The sequence below is a fragment of the Aptenodytes patagonicus genome, chromosome W (assembly GCF_965638725.1).
Source record: "Aptenodytes patagonicus chromosome W, bAptPat1.pri.cur, whole genome shotgun sequence".
Lineage (NCBI taxonomy): Eukaryota > Metazoa > Chordata > Aves > Sphenisciformes > Spheniscidae > Aptenodytes > Aptenodytes patagonicus.
Genome location: NC_134981.1, coordinates 30,022,574 through 30,039,049, shown reverse-complemented (window position 1 = coordinate 30,039,049; position 16,476 = coordinate 30,022,574). Strand labels below are relative to the sequence as shown.

Here is a 16,476-nt window from a genome sequence, read left to right as displayed (position 1 = left end):
AAATCATTCTATTTCTTTTAATGTAATAGTCTAGTGAGCAGTATTTTGTGTTTAAGGCAGTATTGTTTCTTCTGACAGGATAACATACAGGCATAAATCTCATGTGCATGTGTAAGGTACTAGCCTTTACCTGAAGCTGGTGGTGTTCAATTATTTCTGTAAAGGAGCTTTTAAGAGAGTATGTTTTTAAGTTAATAAAAAAGTAAAATTTACTGTCTCCAAACACTGATGGAGTTACAGGTGGCTTTATTTTGTGAGTGTGGAAGGTCAACCACTTTATAGGAATATAAATCTTCACATTTTTGATAAGTATGTTGTTTTCTGAATAAGTATAAAATACTTATTAAATAAACACAGCAAATGAATTCCACAAATTATTTTTGTATTGTTTAGCTGGAACTTAGAAACAAATATATGATTTAAATTCTTTTTTTTCAGGTATTAAGTCTTACAAGAGGTACTTGTTTTCAAGAAGTACTATGGACAACATGAAAAAAGTTGATAACAGCTCTTGTAATGATGGAGTTCTACTTAGAATGGGCCTCAATGATAACAAAGCTGGAATGCAAGGTTTGGATAAAGAGAAAGTCAATAAAATCATCATGGAAGCTACCAAGGTTGGTTTGATTACTTTTTTTCCTGGTGCTTTATCTGTTGCCCAGTATCATAAGGCTCCCTTTCTCCCTTCCCCAATTTTTATCCCTCACATGTGTAAATGGAGAGCAGCTTTTAAGAAGAAATGCATGTGTGGGGAGGAAAGGGAGGGACTGTAGGTTAGGGTACCATAGGGTACTGTTGGATTCATCCACAGGGATATGGAGGAACCAACTGAATAGGTCCTTAGGTGCACCCTTTTTGCCCGAAGCAGTACATAAATAGCACTGCATTGTTCAGAGGTAACTGTGAAGGTTTCATTTTTCCCCCTTTGCATTCCTTTTGCCCGCCCCATCTTTAATCAACCAAGCAGAGCTACCTCTATTGGTCACCTTCCCATAACTGATGAAGTTGATGTGATCACATTTTTCTAATACTTTCAGTAGAATTCCTTTGTGCTTACTTACTGCTTGTTGTCTTGTCTGCCTTCTCAAAAGGTATTCAGAAGAGGTTACAAAGTTACACCTACAAACACTACCCACAATTGTATTACAACAAGATCTTATAGCATTTCAACTGTGAAATATTGCAAGAGATGTGTAAAAACAACAACAACAAAAAAAACCCCAACACCACCCCCCCAATCAAATAAAAAAACCCCCAAACTTCAAATGAAAAAAAAACCCCAACAAAACTGAAAAACAAACAAAAAACAACCTAGCTTAATAAAAATCTTAAATATTGGGTTGCTTCCCACACCAACATTTTGGTACTTATTTCTTTCAACAAGTCTCAACAAATCGTGTTTGATTGCAGAGGGGAGAAAAGATGAAATGCATGTCTGATATTCAAAGAAAACATACTCTAATTTCTTCTAATTAGATAGAACTGGGACTGTTCAGCCTGGAGAAAAGGAGGCTGAGGGGAGACCTCATCGCTCTCTACAACTACCTGAAAGGAGGTTGTAGCGAGGTGGGTGTTGGTCTTTTCTCCGAAGTAACAAGCGATAGGACGAGAGGAAATGGCCTCAAGTTGCGGCAGGGGAGGTTTAGATTGGATGTAAGGAAAAATTTCTTTACTGAAAGAGTGGTGAAACATTGGAACAGGCTGCCCAGGGAAGTGGTGGAGTCCCCATCCCTGGAGGTATTTAAAAGACGTGTAGATGAGGCGCTTAGGGACATGGTTTAGTGGGCCTGGTGGTGTTGGGTTGACGGTTGGACTCGATGATCTTAGAGGTCTTTTCCAACCTCAATGATTCTATGATTCTATGATTCTATGATTTCTTCTAAGCAATGAGACATGACAAGTTATAGTTTTTACATTAATCCTTTTTATCATTATTCTAAAAGTGGATATTTTTGCTTTTTATATAAATACCTGATTCTTATTTGACTATGGCTGAATTCTTGGCATCAGTGCCAGTTTGGTAGTCAGAGGCTTTGAACTAAAAATTTGTCTACTTTTGCTGATTTTTATCAGCTGGTTCAATAAAAGACATTACCTCTTTCTACAAATGTTATTTTTCTTGTAAGCTAAGCGGATGTTGCAAGAAAAATATTTAATTTCCTGGTCTTGAATTTTCCTCTCTTCCATTTCATTGTATGCCCTCTTTTCTTTGTTATGAGTCAGGAAGGGAAGTCACAGTGTGTGTTCTCTACATCATTGTCGTCTTTGTATGTTTTCATTACATCTCCTTTTATTCATTCCTTTTCTTGAAGGAGCAATTACATACTTGAGAGCAAGAGAGCTTTTTTTATGCCCATTTGCTTTTCATCATCCTCTTCCAAATGGCTTCTAATTCTACGATATCCTTCAATATTAAATGGTCAATGAAATACTCAACATTACAAGTGGATTTGACTTTTATAATGTCATTGTTTATTTCCATGTAGGTTAAACTACATGGAAGTCTGGCAAAATGCTTAAGGCATTTTTGTTTTTAAGAGTTTTATACTCCTTATCTTGGAGGGTAGTACAAAGAATAGTTTGACTTTTATCTACTATTTTGGAATTTTTATTGTCAAATGTTAGAATGAGTTGTTTTCTGTAACCATAGCAAGTAAGTTCTCTAAATAGTCCTCTATACTCATCTGAGTATAGGGGATCTGAGAAGGAGGAATATTATATTTGTGTCAGTTGAGGGGAGAGAGAGATGTAAAGCACCACTGGTCTCTCTTGATTATCAGTTATACGAAAATCCAAAGTATGCATTAGAAACCGTTACTGTGTTTTACATTTTCTGTATTTAAAGATCAAATGTGGTTGTTTATAGGAAAAGACAAATAAAAACCTTAGTGTTTTTGCAATTTTCTTCCAGGGTTCTAGATTTTATGAAAATGAACTTTAAGAAGGTCAACAAGTTAACCAATGAATTGAAAATTATGCAGCTAAAAGAGAAAATTACAGGACAACAGCTCTTGAAAGCACAGCTGCATGTTTTAATCTTGGAAAGACTTTTTGGAGTAAATGGCAAATAATAAACATTTTGGTGTGTTCTAGTTTATTGTATTAAATTCTGGTAAGCATAATGTTAACTGCCATTTTGATATTAGTCATGGAAGTAAAAATGCACAATGTTCTGATGATGTAAGCTTAATAAAAAATTGCTAGATTTTACAGTTTCTAATTGTAAAATCACTCTGAAATGTTCCCTATATGAGTAAAATGAAGCAAAGTAATTCCTGTTCTTCTAAGTCTGATCAGTTTAAAGGGATGTCATTATGGTTTATGTAAAAGTTATGTTAAATACCTTGTTAATAAGTATCATAGCAGTCTTGAGTTTACTTTCTGTTTTTATAATATATGTATATTTGTGTTAAATGGCCTGCAATGGGATGAGGGGGATCAGAGTTGCCAGCTCTTCTGGATATAATTTATTCCTTATTTATGCTAATTAATGAAAAAATCATCATGGCAAGCAGTCACAAGAAATACAAGTGTCCTGAACTAGAAAGATGAAGAGACTATTTCTCTTCTCAAATGTTAATGATAGTAATATTTTGGATACTATTATCTGTATATTGAAAGGTTGTTAAAACTACACCACCAAGGTTGCACACGAAGCATTCTTAGGCACAACAGAATTAAAGTTGCTTGTAGAGGCTTAATTCGTTTCCTTTTTCATTTGTACTGTGATTCAGTCTTTAATTACATGATTGCTTGCTATTTTTCCCTAACAGGGTTCCTGCTTCATTCAGTGCACAGTTCAGACAGTGTTCACTGAGTGGGCAATTATTCAGTATTTACTGTTGTCCTCATTGTTCAATGGGTGGCCCCAAGCCTTATTTGTTATACACTAGTCTAATCCAGCTTTGAATGCAGAATTACTGACTTCCTCATAGGCTTTTCTGTGTCGTACACCACATAGTGAGAATTCTTTAAATTATTCTTGCAATACTCCAGCAAAGTAGAGTGATATTTTTGTTTTGTAGATGAGGAGCTGAGGCATATAAAGATTAAACACATCCATTAATTTTGAATGCCATTGTGAGGATTATAGGTCCTGAGCTTTGGTGTACAATCTCTGTTCATTGCAGATTTGCAAAACACTTCTGTAAATTAGATGCCAGTGTCTCAAATTTGGGCCCAGAAAAGCTTGCAATTACTGAGTACCTCTGAAAAGTTTATTATAAGCCTGTATGCCTCACCTGTTTTTAGTTAGTCTTTAACATGAATCAGTTATGTCTCTGCTTGTCAGGTGGGGTTTTTTTTTTAGTTTTCTGGGGTAGCATTTAAGTCATTTAATTATGAAAACATACGTCCATTTCCATCCTTCTTCACCAGAGAACTTTTCGTTTTACAGAAAAGTCTTTCTTATAAAATGAATGACACAGATCATATAAAATTAGTGTATAGGTTATGTAATTAAAGACTATATAGTGCATATAGTGAAAGCCAACAAACTTGAATTGCTTTGACTACCTTCATGCTGTCTTTTTCTGAACTTGATTCTTTGATCTTGCAATATTCTTGTTTTCTTTTAATGTTTTGTATGAAAATTGCTTTCTATAAAAGAAAAAAGCTTAAAAAGAGAAATTCTTTCATGTGGGTCTTACTAAGACCTGCATTTCAAACCCCACGTTTGAAATCTTTATGCTACTTCCTCAAACAGCAGTAGTCTTTCTTTCCAATGGAGTAACTATTAAGTCAGCTGCCATGCTGCATGAGAACTGTCATTAGAGGGGGATGAGATGCACACTTTTTTGCTGGCTAATTTCAGATCTTTGCTGCTATAAACACATCTGGAAAACTTGAATTTTGGTTCTGTCCTCTGTATGCAGATGAGCTCTGGCCTATGATTGTTGTTGCTCTCATTTCTTCTTCACAAGTTCTGACTCTCTTGCTCTTTCCCATCTTTCTTTCAAATTATCCTATCCTAAACTTTCCTCTTTTTGTCCCATATCCCCAGATATTACCATCAGTCCTCTTTCCAAAGCAGTCCTTGTCTATGCCCCCAGGGTCCTCACTGAAGTCCCCAGTCTCCTGGCCCAGCCAGTCTTTATCTATGTCTGATATCCTAAATGCCTCCCCCATTTCCTGTCACTTCCCCAGGCCATTATCTCCACCTTTAACTTTGTAAGTCTTGTTTGTCCTATTTGGTTTTCTTAATATGTGCTGTGTATTGTTTAATTAGCTTCTCTAGGTCTTCAGATATGGATATAGTCAGCTCTCATTATCTTCTTTTTGTTGTTGTTGTTGTTGTCTATCAAGTTCTTTAACTCTTCTTTTTAGTACTACATTCTGATATACCATGAGAGAATTTACTCTCCTAAAATTTGTAAGTAAGTGGGAGGTACTCCAGAATTATAAAGGTATCCATATATATTTGCTTCTATGAATACTAAAAGTTCTCATCTTCAGATCAAGTCTTGTTTGTAGGATGGTTAGAGGCTGAAATACAGCTTCGTAAGCTGGCAGTCGATGCAAGTGCTGTAATGTAAAAACAAACCAACAAAAAAAATCCCCACTTACTGGATTTGTTGGACAAAATCCTGGTTACATGATGGAAACAATATAAATAAAACATAGAATCTTCAATTTAATGCTGTCTTTCTTGCCACTGGAGTGTGTGTATGCCAAGAAATTTGTGAGGGTATTTCTCATATTTTTACAGTTTTCCTTAGAAGGCCTTCTTTGCAGAAGGGCACTTGCCACAATTGATTTTGTGAATGCTGGGGATAAGATGATTCACAAGTACTTTCTAAAAACTGCCATTGCCATATAAAAAAAAATTTATTTATTTTTAAAATAATCTGACATGTCAAAGGTAGTTTGAAGTTTTCCTAATGAATGCCATTGTCATCTTATAAGGGAAATTATATATTGTACACTATCATGCAATTCTCTAATTTTTTAAAACTTGTCTGTAACAGAGTTAGATTATCCTAACAACCTAGAGTGGAATTGCTTGAAGTTCAGCAGTAATTAATGATACTTTAAAAAGTATCCAACCGCTACCAAATTTGCAACTGTTCTACTGATATTTGCTATTTTTATCCATGTGGGTTTTATCCCAGATGTTTATTCTGTAAACAGTTACTATTGTCATAAAAAGTGGTATCACTGTTTATTATCTCTTCACCTTGTCAGATGCTTTTACAAATATAGAAGAGACTTTGAATAATCTTTTCATATCTTACTTTGACAAAGCAATTTAAGACAGAAAACTTGTATTTTGCATCATGGGATAAGAAAGAATGAGAGGTTACTCTTTAAATTGTCTAAAAGTCACTATAAGCAAAATTAAACTTCTAATTACAATCTGTACTTTTTACGTTTTTTCATCTAGCTTAGAAATAAAAAAACTTGGTATCTCTTTATCTTCAAAGGAAAATTGAAAGCAGCTTTTAAAAGCTCAACCTGGCTTGCCTCTACGAAACTATTCTGTAACTATCCTTATCTTACTAAGGAAACATTTGTAGGTGCACAGGATTTTCTGAGTACATCTGGGTGTGTTTTGCTTTGGCATATTACTTGTATCAGTTGCTTCTGCTGAAGAGTTATCTTTGTATATTTCTGATTAGTTTAATTTAATTTTACTTCATTCTTTAGATGTTTGTCAGCTGATCAGTAAGTATCATGTTAGAAATACATTCGTGGAAGAAAAGCAAAAAAGTTTGTTATAAATATGATAAATTGAAATACAGAAGTTATGTAACTAGAGGAGCAATTGATAGTATTCATTAAAGTAATTAAGCAATTTGAATTTGAGAGTAACCTGAAAATGATTTGTAAAATATAGTTTATTTAAAAAAAAAAAGGATGCTTTTCATGATGATAGAGTGACTTGAACCCTTGCTGAATTAGTAGTGTAATGAAAATAAGCTTAGTTCAGAAGGATTTAAATGAAACTGTCTGTCTGTCTTCCATACATTGCATCATGTAAATTCCCCACTATTTTGGGGGGGTTGTTGTTTGAATGGCTTGCCTGCAACGCTTTCCCCCCATGCTCTTAATTTGTCTAAACCAGTTTTCTCGGCCTCAGGGAGCATACTGTGCTCTTTTATATGGAATAGCCTAGTTGGAGGCCCCATTCTAGTCTTTCATCCCTCAAATGAACTTGGAACAAACCAGAGAAGAGGCTTTGTAAATCATTACTCAGCAATTCAGTTGGAATGTTCATAGCCACCTGCCTTTGTTCAAGTATCTTCACCTCCAAGGATGGGGTTTTGAATAAAGTTTTTATGTTTTGGTTTTTTATTTTTGTTGTTAAGCAGCTCTGTCGAGGGGAAAAAGAGAGAAACTGTCTTCAAGTTTTATTTATTATGTGCAGATTGCACATAAATACTCCTCATCAGGACCATAAACCCATTGCAATCAAGCCAGAGACGTTTCTGTAATGGCACCTTGATGTCATGAATATGTGAATGTCCTTGTGCTTGCAAACAAAGTGAAACTTCGGTTCCTTTTCACTACTTGTATTTCTTGAGCTCTATTATGCCTGAAGCTCGTTGTTTGTTTTTTTTTTTTCCTAGCGGTAGCAACCTGTTGATGTGTAAATAGAGGTTAGTGTAGTCATTAGTGTGGTTAGATAATCATAGTTTGATAGCACTTCCTTTGTTCTCTCTTTTTTTTTTTTTTTAAATATTTTCGCTTTTGCTTCTAGAATGGTGTGGTACTGACAACATAGTCATCAGTAGGCCTTAAATATCACCTGTCAAGTAATGCACTTGTGCTTCCTGGTGACACTCATAGCTCATACTTCATTCATAGTTGAAAGGTATTTCAGAAACAAACACATGTCTGCAAGTCTTTTAGTAAAAGAATGCAAGCAAATTAAGAAGCACAATTAAAGTACTTCATGGAGAGATCTGTGTGCTTGGCTTCTGCCTCAGAACACCATGAACCTGATGAAGCAGGAGTACTGCTCACAGTCTACTATTAGACGATGCATCTTTAACTCTTGGAGTGAAACACACTATTTTCTATGTGTCGTGGTTTAATTTCAGTCGGCAACTAAGAAACACGCAGCCGCTCGCTCACTGGGCCATCCCTCTAAAATGTTCGGTGAGTTCATTTAGTCCATGACTTCGGGCTCCATCTGTCATAATAATCTTCCAGGGCAGGAAAAATGGAGATGGTATGTGGTGTTGGATTGTTTCATGTTGAAGTCAGTTCTGGTACCATCATCACTGTGCTTTGCTTGGTTTCACTGAAGTTATTCTTCATTAGTCTGGGTGATTCTTACTGTAATAACATTAGTATGGCATATAATATTATTAGTATTATTAGTATATCTGTGTATTATTAGTATAACTATTATAACTATAATTAGTACTTAACATCACATAATTCAGATCATTGGCTATTCTCACCCAAAATCAAATCCCTTTGAGGTACACATCGGACTTCCCCATCCTTCCGCATTATCCACCAAGTGCACCCAGGTCCTTGAGCAAAAGCAATCCCATGGATGGGTCTGCCTCTGCCCGAGGCAGGAATAACCCAGACTGTCTTCCCCAGCATATTTTTTATGTGCACTACAGGAACTTTATTCCCATCTACAGTACGTAAAAGTTCTGACTGGGCAGGGCCTGCTCGATTGGCAGATCCCCGAGTGTTGACTAACCAGGTGGCCTTTGCTAAATGCGTATCCCAATGTTTGAACGTCCTGCCACCCATTGCTCTCAGTGTAGTCTTTAACAGTCCATTGTATCGTTCAATTTTCCCAGAGGCTGGTGCATGATAGGGGATGTGATACACCCACTCAATGCCGTGCTCTTTGGCCCAGGTGTCTATGAGGTTGTTTCGGAAATGAGTCCCGTTGTCTGACTCAATTCTTTCTGGGGTGCCATGTCGCCATAGGACTTGCTTTTCAAGGCCCAGGATAGTGTTCCGGGTGGTGGCATGGGGCACGGGATATGTTTCCAGCCATCCGGTGGTTGCCTCCACCATTGTAAGCACGTGGCGCTTGCCTTGGCGGGTTTGTGGGAGTGTGATATAATCGATCTGCCAGACCTCCCCATATTTATATTTCAGCCATCGTCCTCCATACCAGAGGGGCTTTAACCGCTTGGCTTGCTTGATTGCAGCGCATGTTTCGCATTCATGGATAACCTGGGCTATAGTGTCCATGGTCAAGTCCACCCCTCGATCACGAGCCCATCTGTATGTTGCATCTCTTCCTTGGTGGCCTGAGGTGTCATGGGCCCACTGAGCTAGAAATCATTCACCCTTATGTTGCCAGTCCAGATCCACCTGAGCCACTTCAATCTTAGCAGCCTGATCCACCTGCTGGTTATTTTGATGTTCTTCAGTGGCCCGACTCTTGGGTACGTGAGCATCTACGTGACGGACTTTTACAACCAGGTTCTCCACCCGGGCAGCAATATCTTGCCACAATGCGGCAGCCCAGATGGGTTTGCCTCTGCGCTGCCAGTTGCTCTGCTTCCATTGCTGCAACCACCCCCACAGGGCATTTGCCACCATCCATGAGTCAGTATAGAGATAGAGCACTGGCCACTTCTCTCGGTCAGCAATGTCTAAAGCCAGCTGGATGGCCTTTACTTCTGCAAATTGGCTCGATTCACCTTCTCCTTCAGCAGTTTCTACAACTTGTCGCATAGGACTCCATACAGCAGCTTTCCACCTCCGATGCTTTCCCACAAGACGACAGGACCCATCAGTGAACAGGGCATATTGCTTCTCATTTTCTGGTAGTTCATTATACATTGGGGCCTCCTCAGCACGCATCACCTCCTCCTCTGGCGATATTCCAAAATCTTTGCCCTCTGGCCAATCCATGATCACTTCCAGGATTCCTGGGCGACTGGGGTTTCCTATTCGAGCCCGTTGTGTGATCAGTGTGACCCACTTACTCCATGTAGCATCAGTTGCATGATGTGTACAGGGGACCCTCCCTCTGAACATCCAGCCCAGCACCGGCAGTCGGGGTGCCAGGAGGATCTGTGCTTCAGTGCCGATCACTTCCGAAGCAGCTCGAACCCCTTCATATGCTGCCAAGATCTCTTTTTCAGTTGGAGTATAGCGGGTCTTGGATCCTCTGTATCCCCGACTCCAAAACCCTAGGGGTCGACCTCGAGTCTCCCCAGGTGCTTTCTGCCAGAGGCTCCAGGTAGGGCCATTCTCCCCGGCTGCGGTATAGAGTACATTTTTTACATCTTGCCCTGCCCGGACTGGCCCCAGGGCTACTGCATGAACTATCTCCCGTTTAATTTGTTCAAAAGCTTGTCGTTGCTCAGGGCCCCATGTGAAATCGTTTTTCTTTCGGGTCACTTGATAGAGAGGGTTTACAATCAGACTGTAATTTGGAATGTGCATTCTCCAAAAACCCACGACGCCTAAGAAAGCTTGTGTTTCCTTTTTGCTAGTTGGTGGAGACATGGCTGTTATTTTGTTGATCACATCCATTGGGATCTGACGATGACCATCTTGCCATTTTATTCCTAAAAATTGGATCTCCTGTGCAGGTCCCTTGACCTTACTTTGTTTTATGGCAAACCCGGCCTTCAGCAGGATTTGGACTATTTCCTTCCCTTTCTCAAAAACTTCTCCTGCTGTGTTGCCCCACACGATGATGTCATCAATGTATTGCAGGTGTTCTGGAGCTCCACCCTGTTCCAGTGCAGTCTGGATCAGTCCACGGCAAATGGTGGGGCTGTGTTTCCACCCCTGGGGCAGTCGGTTGCAGGTGTACTGGACGCCCCTCCAAGTGAAAGCAAACTGTGGCCTGCACTCCGCTGCCAAAGGGATTGAGAAAAACGCATTAGCAATATCAATTGTGGCATACCACTTGGCTGCCTTTGACTCCAGTTCGTATTGAAGTTCTAGCACATGCCAGACATGTGTCTGGCACAGCAGCACTCAGCGGTGGCGTGACTTCATTTAGGCCACGATAGTCTACTGTTAAGTCTTCACTCTCCATTAGACTTCCGCACTGGCCATATGGGACTGTTAAAGGGTGAACGAGTCTTGCTGATCACTCCTTGGCTCTCCAGTCGACGAATCAGCTCATGAATGGGAATCAGGGAGTCTTGGTTGGTGCGATATTGCCGCCGGTGCACCGTGGTGGTAGCGATTGGCACCTGTTGGTCTTCGACCTTCAGCAACCCCACAACAGAGGGGTCCTCCGAGAGACCAGGCAAGGTGGACAGCTGTTTAATTTCCTCCATCTCCAAGGCAGCTATACCAAAAGCCCACCGGTACCCTTTTGGGTCCTTGAAATACCCTCTCCTGAGGTAGTCTATGCCAAGGATGCACGGAGCCTCTGGGCCAGTCACAATGGGGTGCTTCTGCCACCCATTCCCAGTTAGACTCACTTCAGCTTCCAATACAGTTACCTGTTGGGATCCCCTCGTCACCCCAGAAATACAGATGGGCTCTGTCCCTATATAGCTTGATGGCATTAGGGTACACTGTGCACCGGTGTCTACCAGGGCCTTATACTTCTGTGGGTCTGATGTGCCAGGCCACCGAATCCACACAGTCCAGTAAACCCGGTTGTCCCTTTCCTCCCCCTGGCTGGAGGCCGGGCCCCTCTAATCCTCATCACAGTACTCATTTCTCATTTCTTGTACGTACGAGTCAGAAGTTTCTTCCTTAAGATCAGGAGTAAGATCAGCCCTTCTACTCTCTCTGGGGAACTGCCCGCTGGAAACTGGAGCAGCAATTTTCCTGGAAGAACCTCTTTCTGTGATTGTTTTCCCTTGCAATTCACGTACCCGTGCCCCTAGGGCTGCAGTAGGTTTCCCATCCCACTTCCTCATGTCCTCTCCGTGGTCACGCAGATAAAACCATAGGGTGCCCCGTGGTGTGTACCCTTTATATTCTCTCTCTTGAGCAAAAGAACGCTTACTTCTAATAGCCGAGATACTGGTCCGTACAGGTGAGGAGTAGGACCTATCCTCTCTGAGTTGCTGGATCTCCCGGGACAGTTTTTCGGACAGTTTCTCCACAGCCGAGACGAGGGAGGAAGAAAGACTTTCCTCGTATTGCCGGAGTTGACTAGCCAATTCATCCACTGTTTGTTCCTCTCCATCTTTCCAGGTTATCACTGCCAATGAATTGGCATATGACGATGGTGAGCTCCTTATAAACTTCTGCCACATGGGTCGTGTGCACTTGACTTCGTCTGGATCTTTGGATAGTTGTTCATTGTTCAGGTCATCATAAATCACCTCCAGCACAGCTAATTCTCTCAGAAACTGGATACCCTTCTCCATGGTGGCCCACTTGCTTGGGCGACATATGACATCTTCCTTAAAGGGATACCTTTCCTTCACGCTTGACAAGAGTCGCCTCCAAAGGCTGAGGACTCGTGTCCCTTTTCCAATCGCTTTATCAATGCCCCCTTCCCTAGAAAGGGATCCCAGCTGCTTGGCTTCCCTACCCTCTAATTCCAGGCTACTGGACCCATTATCCCAGCATCGGAGCAGCCAGGTGACAATATGCTCGCCTGGACGATGGCTGAAATCTTTTCGTATATCTCGCAGCTCACTCAGGGATAGAGATCGGGTGGTCACTGCCTCGTTTATGAGTTCTTCCTCTTCCTCCTCCCCGGTCAGCGGCCGGCTGTCCTCCTGCTGTTCTTGTGATGGCCCTTCTCCAGGGTAGTCGTACAGTTCTTCCTCCGGCTCCCTTTTAGAAGAAGCTTCTTCCTCCCTTACTAAACGAGCCAACTTCCGCTTCCAAAATTTCTTCTTGTTTACAGGGGCGACTGATACCGGCACAGGCTGGTTCTTTGGTTCAGCCACAGGGCCTGTTGCCGGGGTTGGAGTGGCTGCAGTGCATGTCGCCGGGGTTGGAGTGACCGCTGTGCAAGTGCATGTCACCGGAGACTGAGTGGCCGCAGTGCATGTCGCCGGGGTTGGAGTGACCGCAGTGCATGTTACCGGGGTTGGAGTGGCCGCAGGGCCTGTCGCTGGGGTCGGAGTGGACACAGGGCCTGTCACCGGGATTGGAGTGGCCGCAGTGCATGTCGCCGGGGTCGGAGTGGCTGCAGGGCCTGTCACTGGGATTGGAGTGGCCGCAGTGCATGTCGCCGGGGTCTGAGTGGCCTCAGTGCATGTCGCCGGGGTCTGAGTGACCGCAGTGCATGTCGCCAGGGTCTGAGTGGCCGCAGTGCATGTCGCCGGGGTCTGAGTGGCCGCAGAGCCTGTCGCCGGGGTTGGAGTGGCTGTAGTGCGTGTTGCCCGGGTTTGAGTGGCCGCAGGGTCTGTTGCCGGCGTCTGAGTAGGTGCAGTGCATGTTGCTGTGGTCGGAGTGGCCGCAGGGCGTGTTGCCCGGGTCTGAGTGGCCGCAGTGCGTGTCGTTTTACTGTCAAAGCCAGAGACCTTCCCTTCCCTTTGAGGGCACTGAATGGTGTTGAACAGGGCTCGGTAGGCATGGGCCAGGCCCCAGCACGTTGCAATGTTCTGCATCTCTCTGGAGTTGCCAGGGTGACAGCATACTTTGTCCAAATATTCCACTAACTCTTCAGGATTTTGCACTTGCTCAGGGGTGAAGTTCCAAAACACTGGGGGTGCCCATTGGCCTAGGTACTTGCCCATCTTGTCCCACACACCCTGCCACTCATAACTATTCAGCCTTGGGGCAGATCTCTGGATGATATTCTTAAATTGCTTACCAACTTTAGACAAAACCGAAACAATATTCCCAAGAAGTATTAATAGAAGTATCTTAACTGCCCAAGGATGTTCAAAATACTGAAAAGTTACTGTAATGAAGGAGGAAACATCATAGAAGAAGGTAGTGACCCTGCCATTCTGTATTTCCTCCGTAAAAAAACTCTCAGAAAAGTTACTGCAATTGCTAGTTGTCTCCACGAAATGGTCTCCGTGGTACAGTAACGGCTTCATTGCGAAGTTTACATACCACACTAAGGTCAAGGTCAATGTTCTAAAAACAAACCTCACAAGCGAGACATCACTATTCACTGCAGACCACAGTAAACTGCAAAACCCAACACCAATCTTTAACATGTACAGCAGGAAAAAGAGCGCGATGCAGATTATACAAATCAATATCGAGAACAGAGAAACCAACATTGTGACCCACAACTACTAACAGATACAATTTCTTTAATACAGTCCGGTTAACCTGTTATTATCTCAAACCCTTCGTGCCCCACGTTGGGCTCCAAAAAGGGCTGTCGTGGTTTAATTTCAGTCGGCAACTAAGCACCACGCAGCCGCTCGCTCACTCCCCCCACCCCCGGTGGGATGGGGGAGAGAATTGGAAGAGCACAAGTTAGAAAAACTCGTGGGTTGAGATAAAAACAGTTTAATAATTGAAATAAAATGATGATAATAATAATATGATAATAATAATAATACACAAAGCAAGTGATGCACAGTACAATTGCTCACCACCCGCCGACCGATGCCCAGCCAGTCCCCGAGCAGCGGCCCCCCTGGCCAGCTTTCCCCAGTTTATGTACTGAGCATGACGTCACATGGTATGGAATGTCCCTTTGGCCAGTTTGGCTGTGCCCCCTCCCAGCTTCTTGTGCACCTCCAGCCTTCTCAGTCGGTAGAGCATGGGAAGCTGAAAAGTCCTTGACTAGTGTAAGCATTACCTAGCAACAACTAAAACATGGGTGCGTTATCAACTTTGTTCTCATCCTAAATCCAAAACACAGCACTGTACCAGCTACTAGAAAAGAAATTAACTCTATCCCTGCCGAAACCAGCACAATATGTATGGGCTTTTCTTGAAAAGTCACCTTGCAGTTTTGCTAGCAATGCAGCCTTATATGATTCCTGTAACAAAAGTTGAGGAATTTTACGAAGGGATTAACGGTAGCTTATTAGCTGTATTGGGTTTGTGTGGCAAGGTTTTGGTAGTGGGGGGCCTACAGGGGTGGCTTCTGTGAGAAGCTGCTAGAAGCTTCCCCTGTGTCCAATAGAGCCAATGCCAGCCGGCTCCAAGATGGACCCGCTGCTGGCCAAGGCTGAGCCAATCAGCGATGGTGGTAGCACCTCTGTGATAACATATTTAAGAAGGGGAAAACACTGCTGTGCAACAGCAGCTGGGAGAGAGAGGAGTGAGAATATGTGAGAGAAACAACTCTGCAGACACCAAGGTCAGTGAAGAAGGAGGGGGAGGAGGCGCTCCAGGTGTCGGAGCAGAGATTCCCCTGCAGCCCATGGTGCAGACCATGGTGAGGCAGGCTGTCCCCCTACAGCCCATGGGGGCCCACAGTGGAGCAGATATCCACCTGCAGCCTGTGGAGGACCCCAGGCCGGAGCAGGTGGATGTGCCCCGAAGGAGGCTGTAACCCTGTGGAGATCCCGCACTGGAGCAGGGTCCTGGCAGGACCTGTGACCCTGTGGAGAGAGGAGCCCACGCTGGAGCAGGTTTGCTGGGAGGACTTGCGACCTCGTGGGGGACCCACACTGGAGCAGTCTGTTCCTGAAGGACTGCACCCCGTGGAAAGGATCCATGCTGGAGCAGTTTGTGAAGAACTTGCAGCCCGTGGGAAGGACCCATGTTGGAGAAGTTCGTGGAGAACTGTCTCCTGTGGGAGGGACCCCATGCTGGAGCAGGGGAAGAGCGTGAGGAGTCCTCCCCCTGAGGAGGAAGGAGCAGCAGAGACAACGTGTGATGAACTGACCGCAACCCCCATTCCCCGTCTCCCTGTGCTGCTCGTGGGGAGGAGGTAGAGAATTTGGGAGTGAAGTTGAGCCCAGGAAGAAGGGAGGGGTGGTGGGAAGCTGTTTTAAGATTTGGTTTTATTTCTCATTATCCTACTCTGATTTGGTTGGTAATAAATTAAATTAATTTTTCCCCAAGTCGAGTCTGTTTTGCCCATGATGGTAATTGTTGAATGATCTCTCCCTGTCCTTATCTTGGCCCCACGAGCCTTTCATTATATTTTCTCTCTCCTGTCCAGCTGAGGAAGGGGAGTGACAGAGCGGCTTTGGTGGGCACCTGGCATCCAGCCAAGGGTCAACCCACCACATTAGCAGGAAATGAACCTGTTTGAGACCTTATTTCTGACAAGACAAGATAAATGGATCTGCCCTTTGAGCTGTTGGTCTTCTCTTCACCTGTCTGAGCCAATTTTCTGAAGTATGATAGCTTCAGTTGGGAGTGTTGGAAACACACTCTAATAGCATGTTTTCTTTTTTTTCTTTTTTTTTTTTTAAATAACCTGTGTCACAGTAGCTAAAGCTGTATCTTCAATGGTCTTACCAAGTTTCTATCTGAATCAGGTGATGTATCTTCTCTCCCCCCCCCCCCCCCCCGGTTTGGGTTTTTGTTGTTGGGGGGTTTTTTTTTGTTGTTTTTTGGGTTTTTGTACCATTTGATGTAGCAGTGTTCTCTGAGAGTAAGTTTCACCAGAAACTTGGGGGTTTTGGGTTGGGTATTTTTGGGTGGGTTTTGGTGTGGGGTGTTATGTTTTTTGGTTGTTTTTTTTGG

At 42.9% G+C, this 16,476-nt stretch overlaps 1 protein-coding gene across 1 annotated transcript in view; it reads left to right on the top strand.

Annotated features, from left to right (window-relative positions):
- The first annotated feature begins 465 nt into the window (after positions 1-465).
- The window catches only part of LOC143172222 (DNA polymerase kappa-like), a 31,583-nt gene continuing 15,572 nt past the window's right edge, over positions 466-16,476 (top strand). The window contains 3 exon segments of the mRNA XM_076361457.1: positions 466-617; positions 2,912-2,973; positions 2,975-3,029. Of these exon segments, the coding sequence (XP_076217572.1) occupies positions 480-617; positions 2,912-2,973; positions 2,975-3,029 (255 nt within the window). The 5' untranslated portion in view covers positions 466-479.